General features: G+C 41.2%; 1 protein-coding gene and 1 long non-coding RNA gene across 2 annotated transcripts in view; one reads left to right on the forward strand and one right to left on the reverse strand.

Moving 5' to 3' along the window:
• Positions 1-22,423, forward strand: part of ATP8A2 (ATPase phospholipid transporting 8A2) — a 556,427-nt gene that overhangs the window by 497,153 nt on the left and 36,851 nt on the right. The window contains exons 34-35 of the mRNA XM_045588453.1: positions 2,661-2,749; positions 8,736-8,831. Of these exons, the coding sequence (XP_045444409.1) occupies positions 2,661-2,749; positions 8,736-8,831 (185 nt within the window). The remainder of the gene's footprint in view (positions 1-2,660; positions 2,750-8,735; positions 8,832-22,423) is intronic.
• LOC118729179 lies at positions 1,940-22,372 on the reverse strand. The gene is made up of 3 exons (XR_004991144.2): positions 22,151-22,372; positions 16,566-16,568; positions 1,940-1,950 (listed from the first exon to the last, which is right to left on the reverse strand). It is a non-coding gene; the product is annotated as an uncharacterized LOC118729179 (long non-coding RNA).

The following is a 22,423-nucleotide window of genomic DNA, read 5'->3' on the forward strand; positions in this document are numbered from 1 at the left end:
TAATTTAGGAGGGTCTTCATATTTCAAACAGGGTAGTCCAAAGTTCCTTTTCTTTATTCCCCTCAGCAGTGAAAAGTTCTAAGATTCATAAAGTATTTAAAGTATTACATTATGGTTGTAAAGTGTTATCTTTCAATAATTGGATTCTTTTATGAATATGACTGAACAAGACTGCCTTCCAAGGGCCAAGCACCACCCTAGGCCAGTGGTAGGCAAACTGCGCCTTGCAAGCCACATGCAGCCCTAGCCCCTTGAGTTTTTAGCAAAGGCCAGTTTAGGAGTACCCTAATTGAGTTAATAACAATGTACCTACCTATATAGTTTTAAGTTTAAAAAATTTGCCTCTCAAAATAAATTTCAACCATTGTACTGTTGATATTTGACTCTGGTGACTAATGAGTTTGCCGACCACTGCCCTAGGCATTTGTAGAAAGAGCAAAACCCAAGTCCCCTCAGCTGGGCTCCTGGGAACCCAGGAGGTTAGCTATTGGAGGTGGAAGGCTGGACTGCAGAATGGGGACTACTAACCATTCAACTCCTTCCGGAAGTTTGCTTGGGGGTGGGGGGTAAGAGAATAACTTTTTCTTTCATGTAAGTAATATATGTTCTCTATAGAAAAATCAGGAAGTAGAACTAGCTAAAGATCTCTTAAAATAAAACCAGCAATTCTCCTATTCAGACAGTCCTTCTGATATCCCATGCCATGCATTTCTCCTGAACATATAAGCACTCAATATGCAAAGAGGTTAGTAGTCTCAAGTCCATCAAGGCCTGGCCACTCCACTGTTTTTGATATCCTAAAATGTGCTTTTTAAAAGTGAGGAAATACAAAAAAAGTATGATGTATATTGATGTATAGTGATATATATGTAACAACAACAAGAAAAGAAGGCATTCCGTGTGTGTGGACTGCATCTCAAGTGTAATTCTGAGGCTTGGGCCAATCTCCTTCCTTTCCACACACCCACTTCCATGCAGGGCCCTGTAAGAGGTTGTCTCCGAACCCAGGTTTTCACTAGGAATGTAACATGGCATCTCTGTCAACACATGTAATTCTATATCACTTTAATTTCTTCATAGCAGCCCCTTGGATGGACCACAGTGTATTTAATCCTCTTCCTGGACATTTATCCTTCACTTTCCTTGATAGTTCATATCATGGTGAATATTTTGGTACTTGCTTCTTTACCCATTTCCTTACTTGTTTCCTTGCAATGAATTCTAAGCTATGATTGATGGGGCAAAAGGTACTCACCTATTTGTAAGGTTGAACTGTTCTTTCTGAAAGACGTCCCTCCTGTTTTTAGAAAGGAGAGTCCTCCAGTGCTGGGGCTGGAGTGAAGCTTCTGTTTCGCATTCACAGATCCTGAGTGATGCAGACAGGGCCCATGAGAGAGTTCAGAGGCCACACCTTCTCTGTGTGAGAAGAGCAGTATGGCGGAAGGCTGCTCTGGGACCCCTTTGATTCTTCGCCCAACCAATTTCCAGCAAGAGTCCCTGACATTAATCTTGCCACATCTCCTCCACGCCCCTCACTTCTAAGCCTCACTCCACTCTACAATGAGTTGTGGCAAAATACCTATTCCGGCAGAATCAAATGGTGAGAACTCCAGATTTTCAGAACCCCGATGAACATGAGGGTCTGTCACACTTTATCCCCGGTTCTTGTTCCCAGTATCCCATCCTTCTAGGCCAGCTTGTCAATGGCCAGCCAGCTCCATGTTCCTTGCCACCAAAACCAAAACCAAAATCTCACTCAAAAACCAAAATCTAAGGACTCTGTACTCCCAGCCCCCGTTTGTTTGCTCTAAATTCTTTTCAGTTCCTTACCTCACTGACATCAAATTTGGCCCTGCAACTCTCTCCTTCCATACCCTCTCTATCTGCTCCTCCCAAACAAGCTCTGCCTCAGTATGCCAGGAACAGTGTCCTCAAAGGTAGCGCTCCTGGCTGTCCCCCTGTCGTCCACCCTTCCAATTGGACTCATCCCCTGTACCCTTCTCCAGCAGGTCCAATCCCGTATCTTTCCAGGCACATCCCATATGCTGTCTTCTCCAAGAAGTCTTCCCAGTCTTCTAGCCTAATAGCCTTTCCCTAAAGCTCCATAGAATATGATCATGACATATACACCCCACTGTGTCATGTAAATGGCACCACACAATTGCATATGTTCGTGTGTGTGTACCAGATGACTTTAAGTTCCTTGAAGGCAAAGCATGTATTATCTGTTTATCCTCCTCTTCTGAGTATTGAGAATCACTGTGCTTTACTCCAAGATATTGGTTCCATGAATTAATGAGCAGTGAAGGAACGTGAGCTGATGGATGAGTGAAGTGGGTGAAAGGAGCCTATTGGGTAAAGGTTTATTCCGTAGGAGTCTGGTGGTCCCCATTTCTCATAGGAGGGATTTAGGACAGTATTCTGATTGGAAAGGGGCTTCAAACACCTCATAAAGGAGTGAGACAAGAGCTGATGATGATGGAGAAGAGCTCGTCCCATCAGGCCCCTTGACATCCTTCCTTGGGTGCACCTTTAACTGTCCCTGAATTGAATGCTGTCTGTTGTTTTTGTGTTAGGGAATGTTTTGCCTTGATTAAAGTATATCTTGATGTTTTTGAAAGAAAAGTATTAAAGATGCCCATCATTTCTGCTTCTTGCAGGCAGCTATGGTTCTGAGCTCCGCACAGTTCTGGCTGGGATTATTTCTGGTTCCTACTGCATGTTTGATCGAAGATGTGGCATGGAGAGCGTAAGTGGAAACTGTTGTAATAACCCTAAGCCTTACTCATCTGCCCCTGCAGTTGTCTTTCACAAGCATTGGCACAGGATATGAAATGCTATGAGACTTTTGGAGAAACCAGTCTCCTGCCACCTGCCAGCAAAGGATGTAAAGGATGTTGTGTTTGGTTTTCTTCCTTTTAACCTGTGCTTCACCTTAGCCAAAAGGGAGTCCCAAGACACATTGTGTGAAGGTCAAGAGGGATGTTCCTTATACTTGAGTATAAGCGGAAGTTTCTAACTACAGACCCAATACCTCCAGGTTTAGGAAGTGTGACTCGAAATCCATTTACCTTATATCTAAGTTATTGCTACATGATCACAAATATAGCCTGTCTCTAAGGAAAATTGTGTCTATTTAATTCATTTCAAATTGCAAAATACTTGGAGTTAAGTATTCTTTATTTTTCCAAGTAATTCACTATAGGAATTCTTCAAATATAATTCTTCCAGAGCGTCAGTTTACAGGTCTATGAGAAAATTAACCACAAAGATGAAAGTATAATATAGGCTAAACAGGAAATAATTCATGCTTAAGTTTTGTTTATATGTTTTAAAATATATCCTTTCTGAAATATCTGGTGCACAATATAAAAGAAGCAACAAGATAATGTAAATTTTAATTCTGTAAGCAAAAGATGGAATACTGCAAATGAGATAATATTGATTTTTGAGTTGGGTAGGCCTGGTTTCTCCCTCCTACAAATAGTTGCCAACTTCCCTGAAAATTAAGACTCTTGCATTGGCTTTTCTTTGGGCAAAGCATAATTATCTGGGGGCCCTGAGGTAGAGAATTGAGACTTTAATCCAAACCTTCCAGGAAAAGACATCAGATTTCATTTCTCTCTCTCACTCATTCCCACCCACACTCAATGAGAATGTTCTTGCCTGACAGTTACGGATGTCTTTTGAAAGAGTCTTCATTTTGGCATTATTTTGACAGCCGATGGCACCAGAGAGAGAGGAGAGGAGACACAATTTTATAGCACATATTTTGGTGGTGTTTTTTTTTTTTGTTTTTTTTTTGCTTCTGTTCACTAAGTTTTACAACTGTTAGTAAAATTTAAATAATTCTAATTTCTTTAATGTTCCAATTTACCACTGTTTCCATGTTACCTACTAAAACTGTACTTTATAAATAGAATCAGAATCTTTGGAAATGAATTATAGTCAGAAAAGATGTTTTCTCAATCTATTAAGTGCACCAAAAGAAAATGGTAGTTCTATCGTGCACACAGCTTAATTGTGGCAAAATATATTACCTTACCGGATTTTGTCAATTTTGTAAGATAATCAAGTTAATTTTAGGTCTTTGCTACATCAATGACTTTTAAATTTATAGTGACTGACAATAGTGATTTGACTGTAAGTTAATCTTAGGGCATTTTATTCAACTATCTTAAATGAATATCATGGAAAAAAAATTTTGTGAGACTGTATATTTGCCAAGTGAGACTTTAGCAGAAGTATCTTTCTACCATTTCAAAGAGAATGTTTTCAGATTACAGTGTCTGCCTCTTTCTCTCTCTATTTTTTTATATTTTCCAATACATTCCAAGTAAAATTTCCTCATCAATCAGGAAGCAAATTCTTTGTTCATTCAAGCAGGAATATTACCTATTCTTGACTCCTGGCACTGTAAAATTAGCACCACTTACATTTTTTAAAGCAAATGAGCCTGCCTCCAGCTCCACAAAACAAAAAGAGTAAAGGTCTTGCAGGCTAGGGGCCCTGTAAGGAAGGCCTTGCTGGAGGGGAGGAGAGCCTGAGCAGAGGCTGACCACCAGTGTTGTCCTGCCCACTGCCCTGCCCCGCAGGCCCAGGACAGCCCTCCCAGGAGCACAGCACCCCTGCTTTGGGCTGATTCTGAAAGGCCCTTTCTGAATTCCAGAGGCACTTCCAGAAATGCATTTTTGCCTTGGTCTATTTGGGGGAGTGGGAGGATGGCATATATTGGCGCTCATCTAGAGGAGTTGCCCAAAGTACATGCTCAGTTTATAATACATATTTAATGTCTAAAATACAGTCCCCTCTCTCCTCATAAACAATAATTCTGCAAGTTTATTTGAGCTGACCACAAGGCCTAGGTTTTATCTCATATTATACCTCCAGACTGAGATATTTGTTGTTGAGTCAAGTAAATTTGGAGACTTCTCCCAGAAAGAGAAAGCACTACCTGAGCTGCTGTGTCACTGAACTCTCAGTTGTCTTTCTGAACCCCAGATTTATAAACTGTTTTCCCTTCCTGCATGCTGAACTAAAACATTAATCCTGAATGCCCAGGTCCACCCATCATTTGGTTTAAATTGTCAGATATTTATTGAAAAACATGATGTGCTATGATGCACCTTGGACAAGAAGAGTTTCCAATGAATTGAGTCAGAACTGAGGCGCAACTTCAGAGAGTGCTGTGAGGGCAGATGGCAAGGGTAGGGATCTAACTCAGTTTTGTTACTGTCTTTCAATCTTGCCTAGGACCAATCTTCAGGATTTTTTTGTTTTGTTTTGGATTTTGGTGGTTAACTATTTCAAAAGAGCTTTTAATTTCCAGCACAAGGTAGGCCTGCCTTTCCCCATACATTTCTGTGAGTGCTTAAGAAAGTAAGTTATTCTTTTTGCATTTTCCCCCTTCTTTGTCCTAGTCTCTCTCTTCTATTTTGAGACTTGTAGTGTTAAGAATAAGAAAAAAACATCATGAGGTAATTCAGTCATTTTTCCCATGAAATCTGTCAATTTTCTGGATGAAGATTCATTGTTAGACTATCTTAAGTCAGATTTTAATGCCGTAAGATACCTACTCTGTTATCCTGTTCACCAGAATTTTCATAAGGGACCAAACTAATACATCTTTTATTAAAATCATTGATTGATTATATGTGATACCTGGCTAATGACTATTTTTATTAGAAGCATGAAGTTTAAATTGCCCAGAACTATTTTAATATCCTTTAGCTTACACTCTTCCAAAATGTTTACCTATGACAACATTCTTAAGTTAGCAGCCATGTACTTATTCTCCTCTAGGAGAAATTTGTCAGGATTGCTTTCTAAAAATAACATAAAGCTCAAGGCCACTGAACACGAAATCAGTCTCTTTAACCTAACTTGTATCTCCTATAGTCTACCAGTCAGCACACAATGCATTCAGCAATTCCAGAATGACTTCATTTCCTTATTATAATCCCACATAGGCAGTTAAGTGGAAATAAAAGGTAATAAGAAATTTCTGTGTACAATTGGGCCTTGGTTTTCTTAAACTTTCTAACGACACTAATTTCTTTTGAAGCACATTGTGTATACATTTTCATCCACATTTAGAAATTAACATTTCCTTTTAACTTGTTATCCTTCCATGCAAAAGAACAGTCCAGGAGAAACTTTTAGAAACAAAGAAATGGAAGTTCAAGATTCTAAGCCAATCTATTTATTTAAAAATTCCCTAATAACCTGGAGATACCTTTAGCACTGTCTGAGGGCTCACAGATGAATTTCACACCTCCCCTTTGTGATCATCTGGTCTCTCGATATGGGGTTAAATGAAGCAAGCCCTGGGCCACTGGGGATTAGCTGCTCAAAGATAACGGGCTCACTCTGCCCAAGCTGTGATTCAGAACAAGCCAGACTCCAGTTCCTGAAGAGACCTCAATTACAGGCCAGGGGCTAATACTTCAAGATTGGCTTCTTAAACCTTCCTGCGTTAGGTTTTAGTCATTTCACATGCAGACTTTGACAGGGGAGATTTTAGATTTGTCTGCCTAATTAAGGCCTTATTGGGTAAACGTTGTTGAGAAAAGACTTTTAAGTTGCTAGCATCCCTTCTCTCCTAGTGCTACGTGTGAGGAGAATAGCAGAATCCTCCCCATTGTTGCCATTCATGTTCTTAAACACTGATAGGTTCCCAGGCTAGCTCTCGGATTGCCACGTGACTCTTGAACATGGATGCAGTTACATCCACTGAGAACCTGCACGATGCCTGGTGGCTTCCAGATATTTAGATCATTTCCCTCTGTGAATGAGTGGAAGCTGGGGCACATCCTTTTATTCTTGGCCTAAGCTCTGACAACCAGTGTCCTGAGACCAGTGGCCCAGTCTTCCTATTCCAAGCCTGATTCTTAGAGTTGCTCTTCTCTTGCAGCCCAAGAAATAACACTGGGGGCTGGTCTAGAGGTGATGAACCCTGCTGGCTCTGTGTGGGGCCTCAGGGAGGGAGGAAGGGAGGATGATGTGGAGTAAGGACAATCCTGAAATAGTGAGAGAGCGTGCACATCCCTGAGCACTGACCAGACACGTTCTCATGGGCCCTGTCTGTCTGGGGTGAATCCAACTGTGATGGGGGTTGCCACTCAGTTGGCTTGTTATCAGCATATCCCTGTAAGCCCATGAGATAAAAGAGAACGTTTGAGGCACAGCATGTTTATTAACATTGAACAGTGTAAATGTTAACCTTCTTTTTGACTGCCTTCTTCACAGCAAAATGTTAAACATTTTCTCAATTATTGTTTAAATTAAAATTCCATGGTTTCTGCTTTGAACTGCAGTATTTTATCACTACTGAGTCTCAGGACACTGCTTGATGTAATTAAGGTATTATGTGTTAAAACCTGTGTGGTTTAGTTCTCTTGTTTACTTTGGGAAAAGGAATGACAGGCACATATACAGTGTCTTAGTACTAATACTCCATTAGAGATTAACTCAGAGTGTTCGGGGATGACTGGGCATTATCTCAATAGACTTTCTTTCCTTGAAGGTGGAGGCTGGGCAGGAGTGTGTGATTCCACTAAATATAGCAGCTCAAGCCTTCAGAATGTCTCCGTTACACTTTTCACTTCTTTGCAGATATATGCTCAGTCTTTGTCCTTTTTCTGTCTTTGAGCTCTGGTGTTTCGCAGGATCCTCATACTCCTTTATACTGAATTTAATGAAAAGCTTTTTATAATACAGGGTGGTGCAAAAGTGGGTTCACAGTTGTGAGTACACGAAGCACAGAATTGGTTCTTGTATTATTACAATTTATTATTTATCGTGTTATTTTCCATATGAACAACCATAAACCTACTGTTGCTCCACCCTGTATGTAAGCCTGCCTTGCATTGCTAAAGTTATTAGTGCTTTTCTTTCTGCAACTTTTTCCACCATATTTCTAACGTGCATCTTGTTAAATGCTTTTCTTCACTTGCATTGTTTTCAACCAGTAGCTTTCTGCTTAGTCTCAATCTTAGGAAGACCCTGAGGTCAGGATCTTGAACTTACTTGAACATTGTAAGGTATTCTTCTCAGTTTAATCAGAAAGAGGGTGCAAGTAACTCTTCCTCCAATTCCAGAGAAGGGACGTGTCACGGCTGAGGTTTGAGCTGCGGTGGAAAGGCCCAGCTTGCCCCAGTTGACAACATCAAGACCTACACCTGCAGGCCCTTGCAGCAAGGCTGTGCAAGAGGAGCGGTACCTGGGTATTTGAGTCAAGCCCAAGTCTCAGGTCAAGGGTTTGGCATGAAGAGCATGATCTCTAGCACTATAATGGCAGTGGCTCTTTTCACACTAAAGAAAGAGGGGAAGCTGCTTACCCTTGACTTTCTGGTCACCATAGAGGACAGGGCAAGGGGCCAGCACACATCCAGTAGGGTGGGGATTTAAAGCATCTTCTGAGTTGTCAGATCATGTGATGAAAAGTTTTAGACAGACACATGAATATCCAGGAACCCCAGTCTTTGTTCTGAATGGCTGTGACCCTCAGATCTGCAGGCTTTCAGCAAAAAAGCAGAAGTCTTTATGGGGCTGACTCCTGATTCTCCCCAGGTAGAGTCTTTGCCATGCATGAGACTGAGAATGCTCCCTAATGCCCCAAACCTCAGCAGCAGTCGGTCAAAGGGCATCCAGATGTGGCCCAAGAGAATACCCAATCTTCACAGCTGTGTAAAGTTCAAGTCTCATGTTCTTACTGCCTTTTCCTTGTGACACAGGGTCAAGCATACCTGTCATAAAACATTGCTGGAGGAGGTGCAGGAGCTGGAAACGAAGATGGGAAAAGCAATGCTTCGGGACAGTAATGGAAAGAGGTGGGCATCTCCATCTAACTATTTGAAGAACACGTGTCCTCCAGCCCTTTTCTCTACTGTTCCTTCCCATGTTTCTCTCTTCTCAGTTTTCAATGTGAGCGTGGGGTGCACGGTTTTAAGCACTTTGGTTATTCTCTGAGAATATAGTCATGGTGAGACTTAAGTCACACTCTCCCAATGACAACATAAAACCTGACTTTCTAGTTCACTGAGCCTGACTACAAGTTCAACTGGAATTTTGACTTGGTCTGGACTTGAGCAAAGCAAGCCAGATGCAGAAAATACAAATAGTAGCAATATTACCTTAAGGTGAGAAAGTTTAATAGCGAGGCCTTTGGATATCAGGCCCAATTATTACACTAAAGGGTGAGTATCTACCATGGAAGTTTGTATGCCATTCATGTAAGTGCATATTATTCATAAAAATCGTGTCACAGTTTCCTTCATGTATAGCTGTGGCTTTGTTATTAATGAATTATCATTTCCTAGTGGTGTGGAGAAAGTATAGTATCTTACTGGCTAGATTGTGGAGACAAATACCATTGCTCCTTGTCCTTATTTCTCAGTGAGCATCAGCCTTCTCCTCCCCACACGTCATAGTTGAGCAGGTGCGTAGTTTCTATTGAATCGCATATGCTAAATTGTTATTAGATTAAATTTAGTTAAAACCCAAAAACTACCAAAGAAGTTTACCTGGGCCCAAGAGCAATGTGAGTGTCATGAAGAGGCACTACTGTATTAGAGACATGTGACATCTGGAAAACTATACTCTTTTATAGACAAATGCTTAGAAAGAAGTCTGTAGCTAACTGCCAATGAAAAAAAAGCTATAAGGAATACTTCCAGATTCCTACTATGTGTCTTATTTATAGTCTGCTTATTTGTACCATCTTTCAAAGTAATAAAGAAAAAGTATGTTTTCAAAGGAAAGAGAAACAAACATTTTGAAAAGTATAAGGAGATAATTTCCAATAATTGTCACTATTTTAGGAATGGGATTGTATAATATGTAGTTGAAGTTGTGGGTTTTGTGTTCATTTAGGACTTATTCTTTAATAAATTAGTCCATAGCATTCGTTTATGGCAATTGTGCTAGTCACTCTAAAAAAGTCAGCCAATAAGATAAAAATCTGTCTTCAGTAAGCTTACAATCCTGAGGCCCCCGGCAGGGCCTAGGCTCAGCAGATCTACCTGTTACCAGAGGTGAGGTAGCATGTGGCTCAGGCGTGAACAGGGCTGTCCTGCCCTTAGATACTTTAGGCACAATGCTTAGCTCCTACTAGATTTTCAAGGGCCTACAAAATTCTTTGAAATCTAAAAAGAAACTTATTCATAGGCTCTAAAAATAAGGGAAAATCTCTGCAAATTGAAATTAACAAATGTTTACACAGGGTTGCTGAGAGGTCATAAGTAATTCTAAGTAAAAGAGTTTCAAAGCAAAATTCTAAAACTTTCAAACATTGGACAGGAAAACACTACATATAATGTGGCATAGAGATTGCACTTTAATGAGCTGGAGCTGATGTGCGGAGGGTCTTTGCCGACCTGGCCATGAGGTAGCAGCACAGAGGGCCCTCAGAAGAGGGCCCTCCAGGAGGCTCTGGCTTAACCGATTCAGAAAGGCTTCATGTCCAAGATAGGATGAAAAACAGGGCTTTGAGGATGTAAAGAAATTGAAAAAACAAAAATGATGAGAGTGTGTTTCTGACAAAAGGAGTAGCCTTCATCTGTTAGAGAAGACAACTAATGTTTTGAGAGGAAAAGGAGTTACGGTTTATGAAACAATAGGGACAGCTGAAACCAGTTTGGCTCAGTGGTAGAGCGTCTGTCTGCGGACTGAAAGGTCCCAGGTTTGATTCCGGTCAAGGGCATGTACCTTGGTTGCGGGCACATCCCCGGTAGGGGGTGTGCAAGAGGCAGCTGGTCGATGGTTCTCTCTCATCGACGTTTCTATTATAGCTCTCTATCTCTCTCCCTTCCTCTCTGTAAAAAATCAATAAAATATATTTATTTAAAAAAAAACTATATGGACAACACAGCATGTTGCCTGACCCATAGCAGGAACCAGAACATCAGCCGTTGGTCTTCAGATTGGCAGAGGCGTCATGCTACTGCACTGAGCCTTGAAAGACAGTGTAAGCCCATCTCTGTTTGTTGTTGATAAAAAGAATTGTAAAATTCAGTTGTCCCATTCAGAATTCACTTTTAAATGTTCAAATGGATATCAGAAGGTCATCGGAGTTCAGATGTGGTTTCCTACCTCCTACGTTTAATATCTGTCTCCTGCTCGCTTTGTAAATGTCGTCACCTCCCTGGCTGCAGTGACTGTGGGTGAACGTCATTGTGCAAGCCCCACGCGGTAAAGATGGTTTCCTTTTCCTCTGGTCCCCGAGTCTTGCCTCGCTTTTGAGTTCCCAGCAGAAGGTAGTTTGGGACTCCATCCCTCACATCATCCTCAGCAGCCCCCCATTTGTTTTTCTCCCTCCTAATTGCTCCCAGGTTCTCTGGGTGTTCCATCTGCAAACTAGATAATGGCCATGTGCTGCTCTCTGCCAGAGGTTTTGTCCTGCTGAGCCTCTCCAGAGCTGCCTCACAATTGTTCCTTTACCATTGTTTGCTCCTTTCACACCTGGCTGGAGTCCTGTGCACCTCTGGTGCTGCTGGGGGAGGGAGCACCATGGGAGTGGGGAGGAGTTGGCGATTTCTTCAGCTCTGTTCTTCTAAAAATTTATAGACTCTGGTTGAGAGATCTTGAGTATTCTGGTCTCTTTCCACACTCCCCATTCCTTATTCCTGATCCCTACCTGATGTTTCCATTTATTTTGCATCTCTCTCTAGCTGTTAGCCTGACATGGTAGAAGCACCACAAACATTTGTTAGCTGACTGACTGGAAACACAGAAGTCTGGTCAGGTGGCGCTGAGGGAAGAAGGCTGACTGCATTGTCTGTGCAGAGCTGCTGTGCTGGGTGTGTTAGCTCATGTCAAAAGGGTCCCCAGAGAAATGCTAATAGGTTTGCAGGTGGTCACTTGGCTCCAGTGAGAGACACTTATCTCATGGCTTAAGAATAAAGCTAACAAAAACTCACAGATGGAGAGACATTTAGTGCTAGCAAAGTTGAACAGTCGTGGGTTGGGTCCTCCCCACAGCCCACAGCCATCCTGCCCACGCCGTCCTGCCGCGGGTGCCAGCAAAGCCTCTCCGCCTCAGGCGTTCTGAGCATCCCTGCATCCCAGGGTTACTCAGCTCAATTCAGAAATCCTTCAGGACAGTGTTTCCCAAACTTCCCTCATGATGAGAATCACCTGGTGGAGTCGTTAAAATACAGATTCCCGAATCCCAACTAAGAAGTGCTAAACTAGAATTTTGGGGAACATATAGGTAAAATTGTGTACTTAACTAGAGTTTCCTCTCACTGACCAATAGGAGGGAGGGGGATATATGTATACCTATATGTTCCCAAAAATTCTAGTTTAGCACTTCTTAGTTGGGATTCAGGAATCTGTAGTTTTAACAACTCCACCAGGTGATTCTCATCAGGAGAGAGGTTTGGGAAATACTGCTGTAGGACATTCCGCCAAGTCATAAAGCCCATGTCCAAGTCACTAGCAAATATACTAGCAGTTTTTCTCAGGAATGTATGCACAAGAAATACAACAAAAATCTTTTAAGAAACCCTCATGTGCCAAATTTACAATTACAATTTGAAATGGTAGCTAGGCAGTCTATGCATCCCTCTAGGCCCATTATTTACTCAGTAAAAGACTTGAATATTTTATTAATATTGTCTAAGCCCCAAACTGTTACACTATTTTGGTAAGCATTAAATTTTTATTAAATGCTTCTGCATGGTCGCATTGATGAAACTTGTCTTCTGAAATTAACCTGCATAATTTATGCATAAATAAGCCTCTTCTCATGACTTAGATAAAACTATATTTTCCATACTAGAAAGTATAGTAAAGTTCAAAAATGCTGAAGATAATGACAACAGTGGTTTTCTTGGTTTTAGTGTGTCTGTGTTTGGTGGAGCCTTTTCAGGCTGTTTGTGGCCAGACCCATCTCTACACGGAACTGTGTGGAAGGCCTTTCCCCAGAGCATCGTCCCAGTCGCCTTTCCCCAGAGTCACCCCGCTGCTCTCTGTGTGGAACAGTCTGCCAGGCATGTCCTTACTTCGCACATGTCTAAAAAATGAGGAGCTAATTGGAAGAATTCCTTTTTTCAATGTTTAGGTCATTTCCTCCCTTCTATATTCCTAAAGTGTAACATATGCAAATTTTTTCTGATGGAAGAAGACCCATTAATGTCCATTTACCTTTAAAAATATCATTTAAACAAATCCCTAAAATGTCAGTAAGAGGACAAACTAGCATTTTTCCTCCTCGAATTGCTTTTCTTTCTTGGTGTGGGGGAGGGAGTATTCAGAGTTTTTGGTATTTTGTCAAGCAAGAAGAAAGGTGAATACATTTGATGAAAACATCTAGTTTTTCACTCATACTCAGTTTGAATAAACAACAAGGACACCCTTGTGTTGTTGTAGACCTTCCTTCTATTCACCATAGTTGACGGGAGGTGGGGGGAAGGCACTGGGCTGATTTTCTCCAGTTTCAAGGTCAAGGAATTCTGGTTGCTGCCCCTGCTTTTTGCCAGCAAGGTGGTGGGATTCTCTTTCCTTAAGTGCTTTCCCTGCCTGAGTATAGCTTACTCTTTGCCTTTGGCCAAGGTCACCACTTTATGGTGCGCGATCACTGAATCTCCCCTTGGGTTTCATGTTCTCCCTGAATGCTGATGCATGGGCTCCTGACCCCAGGGCTGAGCCGGCGCACACAGTGTAATGTACACAGCCTCCGCCTCTTAGAAATTCAGGAAAGAAATCTGAGTCACTCCTCCGTCTGGGAGCCTGTGCTCACCCAGCTTCCATTTCATCACGACTCCTGCTACAGAGGCAGGGCGCCGGTCCAACCTGGGAATCCTGATACAGGACAGAGCCTGCCACACATCAGCCAGATCTCAAACCAATGAGAGCTTATCCCTCACTCTGGGCAGCACTCTCCTCATACTCTTCCTAAAACCAATTCTATTAAAAACAACACACACACACACACACACACACTCACCCCCCAAAAAAACAAAAAAAAAAAAAAACCACATTTGGAGTGAGTAATCACCTAAAATATATCCAATATGCTTTGATGTTTAAGCAGAAATCCTTTGTTTTTTAAACTAATGTTTAAAGAGCTTCTTGGTGTTGTCACAAGTACAAGTCAAAATTTGTACAACTGCCTGGTCAAAAATAGATATAAGCACACCAGCTTTATTGTGTAGTATTTCTCCAATATAATTTATTTTATTTCAGGGACAAAATTTTTTTCTTAATATATTGGCATTGGCAATGCAAGTTTCTGTCTTCCCTTTGCTTTCTTCTCACTGTTTCCCACACTTATTTCCCCTAAAATATCTTTTTTTTTAAAATATGTTTTTACAAAATAGATCTAGAGACATAGAAGGATGGAACAGACTGGCAAATCTCAGAGGGAAGGAAGGAAAGGGTGGGTAGGTGGGAAGAGATCAACCAAAGAACTTGAATGCAGACATGCATAACCCATGGACACAGACAATAGTGGGGTGAAGGCCTGGGGCAGGGAACAGGGGTGGCCTAGAAGGGGTCAATAGGGGGGAGGAGGATATATGTAATACTTTCAATAATAAAGATTTTAAAAAGTAAAATAAATTTTTATTGATTTTAGAGAGAGAGGAAGGGAGAGGGAGAAAAACATTAATCAGCTGCTTCCTGCATGCCCCCTACTGGCACCCTGGCTTGTGCCCTGACTCAGAATTGAACCAGCAACCTCTTGGTGCATAGAACAGTGCTCAACTAACTGAGCCACACAGGCCAGAACTCTCTTGTTTTTTTAATTAGCTAAAAGGGTAGGAAATTATGGTGTCATTTTGGCAAATCTCTCCAGGCCAGGTGGCAAATGTCTGCTTCCAACACCTGGTTAAGATTTATTTCACTTCCAGCCACATTTTTCCCATGGCTGGGTCATGACGTAGAGAAAAGAGCACAGACTGTAGAGGCAGACGGACCTGAGTTGGAGTCCAAGCCCTGCCACTCACTTAGCCATGTGACCTTGGCTGGGTTATTAACTTCTCTGAATTTTAGTATTCTCATTATTCATTTGATTCGAGGTTTAAATGGAATAGAACATATTAAATCGATAGCATATGTAGATATTCAGAAAGTGTTAATACTCATATGTCCATCTGCTGACTTAGAAGCTGAATCAAAATTAAGTTTCACTGGCCATTTTAATTCAGATGGGTTTACCCAGAGTGCACAGACAGAGTGTGAGTATAGCAGATTCTCTGGGGTACATCTTTGGGATACACCTCAGGCAAAGGGAGCAGGCAGCGATCATCTCAATCCTAGGCATATCAGAGCAGTGTGGGCAAGCCTGTGAGCCATGAGCTTTGGAATTGTGGGTATTGGGGAGATTTCAAAATCCTGGCCATTTCCCAAGTCATCCTGTTTGCAAAGAGGAGGTTGTACCAGTCAGGCCGCCTCCCCCAGTCCAGAGTCTCCTGCTGAACTGCTCCCAGGACATCCACTGAAATGCAGGGCATCGCCTAACCTCACCTTCCCTCTCAGAACCAGCCCTTTCATTGTGGTTCTCAGCCCCTGCAATGACAGGTCGTTCCCTCTCAGCCTTGTCTCCTCTTCATCTTTGCATCCTGAGGGACATCAGTCTCATGTGCCTTCCCATAGATGGGCGGCTTTCCACCCACTTGTCCACAGCCTGTTTTGGAGGTCAGTTACCGATCCCGTGCTGTGATCCCAGCTGGTCTGCCACTGGGACGCCTTTCCCTCTTTGCTCCATCCTCCACACAGCTGAAGACCTTGTTTCCCAAGCACAGCCCTAGCCATGACACTCTGGTCTGAAACCTTGGATGGCTTCCCACTCCCTGTTGAATCAAGCACAGACCAGGGCCACAGATGGTTTCTGCCTCCTCTCCCTCTTTTTACCTGCAGTGCATTTTAGCCTCCTGCCTCCCTGCCCTCCCCAGCTCCCCGCACCAAGCTTGCCTTGCTCCTCTGTGCCTTATGCTGCCCTCGGCCCTTCTCCGTGGACTGCTTTTACCGGCTCTGTCGGTGCTGGGTTGAGCTCTGGGTCCTTGGGGACAGAGGAGACAGACTCTTATCCTGGAGCAGATGCTTCCAGCTCCAGGCCTACTCTGACATCACTCCACTGTGTCTGACTTTTCCCAATATGGTGGTGTCAGCCTGACTTCCCTTAATACATTCCTTTAAAAAGTATTTTTTAAGTTATTCAAATATTCAACATACACAATAGCAGAGAGACACAATGAATTGACATATACCCATTGTCCAGATTCAACACTTATCAAGATTTTGCCATAATTGCTTCATCTAGCCTGGTTTTGCTCCTAAGCAAATCCTAGACAGCACTTTACCTTATACACTGCAGGATATAGCTCTAAATATCACATGAAGTGTTTTAACATGTATTATGTCTGCGTTATTACATGTAAACACTATAACCTCAATGCCTATTATCATATGAAATACTAACAGTAATTTCTTGGTATTAACTGATAGCTTATAAACAGATTTTAAGGATTGTCTCAACCCTATCTTTTTAGGGTTTTATTAGGTTAGTATTAGGATCTAGGGAAGATCCAAATTTGGTTGCCTGTTCTTGTTTTCAATGCTACGGGCTTAACAGAAATCATGCCTCATTTTCTGTTTCTCCTAAGCTTATCAGCATGTCCTACTCATGCATTTTCTCCCACACGGAAAAGGGAGCACGGTTTCAGTGACCTTCCCAGTGCGGCCCAGCCTCTTTCCATAAAGCCAAGATATTGAGAGCCACCCAGTGCTTCCATTTTCAATGTCATCTGTATTGGAGAGTGTGGAAAGCAGTAGAGTCCTAGAGGCACCAGGCAGGGAAAAGGTCAAAGTCTGCTAATTTGACAACATCCTGTGCAAAACTCCAAGGAAGCTGCAGAATGGTAGTTGAATGCTGTTGCCTTTCAGATCCCTCTATGTAGAAAGAGTATGGAGCAAACATAGAAACCAGACCCTCCTCTGGAGGAATACAGAAGTCAAACAGTCTGACAACTTCAGAGCAAATAGAGCAAAGGGGTGTGTGGCCACTGTGACTGCCTCCATACCGCTCAGAAAGAAGACAGAACAGAGGAAGGTGATCTCTAGCCAGAATCACCTTCACGGGGACTGGTGTGGTCTATAAAAGAAATGAGTTGAATGTGTTTCATCTTGAGTAGGAAAGACCCTTGGGCAAGGCCCGATGCCAGCAAATATCTTAGGAAAACAATCGGAGCGTCCACAACATGTCCAAAGGAAACCTCCAGCCTCGCTGCCAAGTGCTCAGAGCAAAGGAGGAAATGCATTGGTGGACAAAGGAAGCAAATGATCCAAGAAATTACAGAAAGGCTGACTGGTTCCCAAAGGGTGGTTTCTGGTGACTGCATCCTGGGCACCAGGAGAGGGTGAGGAAAATAAACTGTTGAGGAAGCAAGACGCCTAATTAGCATTTAGTTAATGCTTAAGCTGTCTGTGTCAACTAAAAATAATAGATTCTCTCTTATTTTATGGTTGTTAAATCCCAAGTGCCCCTGTCATCATCGTTGTTGTTATAGGCTAGTGTTTAATAATTTAAACTTTTGTAAATACCATGTGTTATTTGTTGTGACATAATAAAAGAATGTCTTGTGCACCTTTAAGTGGTGCTGCTGACAGTACCAAGAATCTGCCCAGGAGCTTAGCCACTGCCCAGTGCTGTAATAAAAGGATTATAGCATCCTTATCGAATGTCTGGAGAGGAACTGGGAGGAACAGCGCTTCCTTGTGAGAGAGGGAGGGGAGCTGTGTGCTGTTACTCAATGCTGCACTGATAGCATGTCCTCAGGCTGTATTTTAGGATGACTTGAAAAAATTTACTTTTGGATTAAAACCTAAGTTAATGTCCACTTTCTCTATTTGCCAATAAGACCGCTTTTCAAAAATCATTTTTACTCATGAAGTTAATGTCAGTAACTAACTAGTACTGATGGCTCATTATGTCCCTTTGAAAGTAATATGAAATATTTCAGTCCTTTTTCTGGAATTTGTTTTTATTTAACCCATATGAGCAATAATAGAAATAGTCAAAGGTAGATTTAAATTTTTTTTTCCTTATGTAGGTCCAATACCGATATGCCTCATGCCAAGCAGGATTAGTTCTTCAAGAGATTCTTAGAGGATCTTGGTTAATCACTTTTTTACTTCATTATCAGTGACCTGTTTGCTTTTCAGTTTGACTCCTCTTCCTCCTCTCCCTTTAAAGCAGCTGAAAACAGGTGACCAGGTACAGCCATTCTGAAATTGAGTTAGAGTTTATACCTAACCCAAGAATAACCAGATTCTATTGCTCATTTCTCAGTGGGCTACGCATAAATCCTTGAGGAAGCTGAGAAGCAAAGAGTGGACTTTCTGGCACCCTGGAAGCACAGGTTCAGAGTTGTTTTTGTAGTTTGTTTAAGAGAATTATGGAATCTCTTGGATGCACTGGACTCAGAAGGAAAAGGAACCCAAGAATCAATGCTAGCCACTTTTCATTACAGCTGGTGTCCCTGGCGTGGTCATTGTTGTAAGGCACCGTGGTCCCCATCTCTGTGTCTGCCGCTGGGAAAGATAACTAAGGCCCGTTTGGTCACAGGTGAATATGATATCTTTGACCTCGTGGTTGAGATGAAGATAAAGAATATGTAAAAGTTACAGCTAGGAGGTGGTCATTGCAGAGGAAATCACTGTACTTAGCAATAATAGGTTTATTGGACTTTTGGAGAGATTTCTCTTTTAATAAAAGCAGGGGGGGAAATTGGTGTGTCTCCAGTAGTGCACCTAGGATTAAATCCTTCTTGAGACCAGAGCACAGGAATACTTATCATAAAGCCTGTTCTTTAGCCATTCAGTGATACCAGTTAAGTCTGCCCTTTCTAACAAGGCAGTGATAATACAGTTTGTCAGTGTTTTTTCTCTTCCTCTAGCAATTAGGATTGGCTCAAGGCACCTCAGGTGGTGGTAATTGGAAATTCACACTCACTGATGAGTAAACATGTTGGCTTCCTAGCAAATAGAATTAGTAGTAGACTTAATACGGGACAACTCATTTATTCATCCACACCACAGACACGTATTGAAGACTGAGGACATGCCAGTCCCGGGTGTGGCAGGGAATGAGACAGACAGGTTCCCACTTTGTTAGAGCTTCTATTCTGTGGGAATAACAGACAATGAACAAACAAGTGAACACACGAGAGTCAGTGACAACTGTTAGGAGGAAAATGAAAGGGGCTTCTAATGGAGAATGGATGACAATGTGTAGAGGTCAGGAAAGTGTCTCAAATTGACACTTACACTGAGACCTAAATACAATAGAAGACATTGCCCACTCGTTAGAGATCTGGGGAAGAAACACTGCAGGCAGAGGAAGAGCTGGTAGGAAAGCCCAAGGCGGGAACACACTTTATTTGACTGGTGACTTCAAAATATTGGGCAAAATCATCTAAAAAGCTGCAGGGGCAGACACTGGGGGATTTGTGGGCAGGACTGGAATCAGATGTCAGTCTCCAGGGTTTAAGCAAGGGAAATGTATGACCTTGTTTTCTAGAAGATGTGATTCCCATGCCATATTAAAGCCATAGAATCCCATTCTCAAATTAAAAAGTTAAGTAAAGCCCAACCTGCATGGCTCAGTGGTTGAGCGTCGACCTATGAACCAGGAGGTCACAGTTTGATTCCTGGTCAGGGCACATGGTTGGGTTGTGAGCTCAATCCTCAGTTGGGGGGCATGCAAGAGGCAACTGATCAATGATTCTCTCTCATCATTGACATTTCAATCACTCTCTTCCTCTCCTTTCCTCTCTGAAATCAATAAAAATATTTTTTAAAGTTAAGAAAAATCCTAACCTATAAAACAGAAAGTATTTATTAGTATAAATTTATTATAAAAGATCAGATTAGCACATTTATTTGTTTTAAAGCCAGTGGTAACAAATGATTTTCAGAATGTCAAAAAATTTGAAATAAGTGTTATGGAGGACAGATGTTTTATATCATCTATATCTAATTTTTTTCTATTTTCTATTGGGTTGTATTGAGAAAAATCCTGATGTACCAAGATTAATTGCCAGTTTTAACAGTTTCACAGTTCACTTTGTAATCTCAGAAAATTTCTTTTTTATTTTTTATTATATTTCATAGTTATCTTTAATTATTAATTGATATATAAATATAAAAATACATAAATAATTTTTAAATTTGCTTAAATTTCTTATCATAAATATGTGAGTCATATAAAGACATGATTAACATTCATGTAAGCACTAAAACTCCCTAAAATAGCATCATGTAATAAATGGATTATTCTCCTCTTACTTGACTGACACATTCAGATTGGAGCATAGGTCAAGCAATGCATTGTCAGTATTATTTTATTTGGACACATAAAAATGTTTTCTTTAAAAAAGCAATATGCAATATAACCTTCCTAATAAGCCTATTCCTAAATTCAAATATAAAAACCTTAATCTCACTGAGACCGGTTTGGCTCAGTGGATAGAGCGTCGGTCTGCGGACTGAAGGGTCCCCGGGTTCGATTCCAGTCAAAGGCATGTACCTTGGTTGCGGGCCCATCCCCAGTGGGGGTGGTACAGGAGGCTGCTGATTGATGATTCTCTCTCATCGATGTTTCTAACTCTCTATCCCTCTCTCTTCCTCTCTGTAAAAAATCAATAAATATATATTTAAAAAAAAGAACCTTAATCTGAAATCTTTACAGAAACAAGTTAACTTTAAAATTCAGATTTTATCTGAATTATATGAAATATTTATAGATTCATATTTTAGTTAAATATTTTGAAAATATTTAATATATATAGAATGTGGTGTAAAAACTAGTGTTTGAAAGAATGTAAATAGTGCTGTAATCTTAAAAGCATATATTATCCTTGTATTACAATTTAGTCACAAAGTTCAGTTACACACATTCTTCGAAAGCTTTGAAGTCTTTGGAAAGAATATACACCTAGAGAGGAAATAGCACAATTTTTTTAACATTACTTATGCATCTAGTTGAGGAATATAAAATGAAGAATTTTGGTATTTAAATTAAAAAGTATCATTTAGACAAGAATTATATATATATACTCATTGAATTTGCTGATAAATATAACTTTTTATTACTAATGGAATAAAAAAAATTAAAGCCATCAGTTTTGAAATACTGAAGAGCCCTAGCCGATTTGGCCCATGGACTGAAGGGTCCTGGGTTTGATTCTAGTTAAGGGCATGCACCCTGGTTGCAGGCTCCATCCTGGCCCCAGTAAGGGTGCATATAGGAGGCATTCAATTGATATGTCTCAGATTGATGTTTTTCTCTCTCCCCCCCCCCCCCCACATTCTTTCTAAAAATCAATGCAAAAAGCTATCCTTGGGTGAGGATTAATAACAACAACAACAAAAATAAATTTAAAAAATACTGAAGAAACTAAAGTCAAAAACTTTGAGGAGCAGCATAAATGTGGTCTTCAACCAGTTCATCAGAATCAGAAATAGTGAGGATTTCATCAGATTGCTGCAGGATTTGAATCCATTCTGTTCTAGTGGCCCACTATAAACAAGATTGTGAATTAGATTAATTATATTGACTATAACCAGCAAAGGATTGTTAACTATACTCGAGATACAGTTAAAGGTATAGCTGAAAAACTAGATACCACCAGCAGGATGATATGGGAGAATGGACAGGCCTTGGGAAGGATTCTGACAGAAAAAGGAGGAGTTGTGTAATGTTGGGGGACCAGTGTTGTACATTCATCCCAGACAATACAGCCAGTGGACCTTCACTAAGGCCCCACAGGGATTAACAACTCTGGCTTGAGTCAGCTGAGAATCCTAGGATCGAGGATCCTTTCTCTAGTTCACTAGAGCAATGGTTAGGAAAGTGGAAGGAAATGGTGGGATCCATATTCACCTCTTTGATTAAGAGTTACATTAATGGAATTGTTATATCTATCATCCCATGTATGAGAGATCTTATGCAAAAGTTAATTGAAACAACATTGACCAACAGCAAAATAATCTTTTCCTAGACACTGCAGAGCATGAAAGTAAAAGAATGTTAGCAGAGTTTGAAGAAAAGAGCTAAATAAAGAAAAGGGAGAATTGTGAGAATAAACAAATAATCTTTCCTGTCAAAGAAGGGAGTTTAGGCAGCTGCCATTTTGGCTCATGTGACTTGCCATTTTGAAATGGCAATGGTCAACCCCTTCCTTTAAATTAGCCAATCACACAAGAGTGTGAGCCTAAGCTCTTCCAATCAAGAGTGAGGGACAGATCATGTGTGTCAGAAATAAAAACCTGAGCGGACCGCCCATCCAGTGTGTGTGTGCTTCCAGATCATGTGTTTGTGCACCCTTCTGCAGAAGTAAAGATATTTGCCTTGCAAATAAAAAAATAGAAAAGAGCCGACACAGGTTTGGCTCAGTGGTAGAGTGTCGGTCTGCGGACT

The sequence above is a fragment of the Pipistrellus kuhlii genome, unplaced genomic scaffold, assembly GCF_014108245.1.
Source record: "Pipistrellus kuhlii isolate mPipKuh1 unplaced genomic scaffold, mPipKuh1.p scaffold_m20_p_3, whole genome shotgun sequence".
In the NCBI taxonomy this organism is placed as follows: domain Eukaryota; kingdom Metazoa; phylum Chordata; class Mammalia; order Chiroptera; family Vespertilionidae; genus Pipistrellus; species Pipistrellus kuhlii.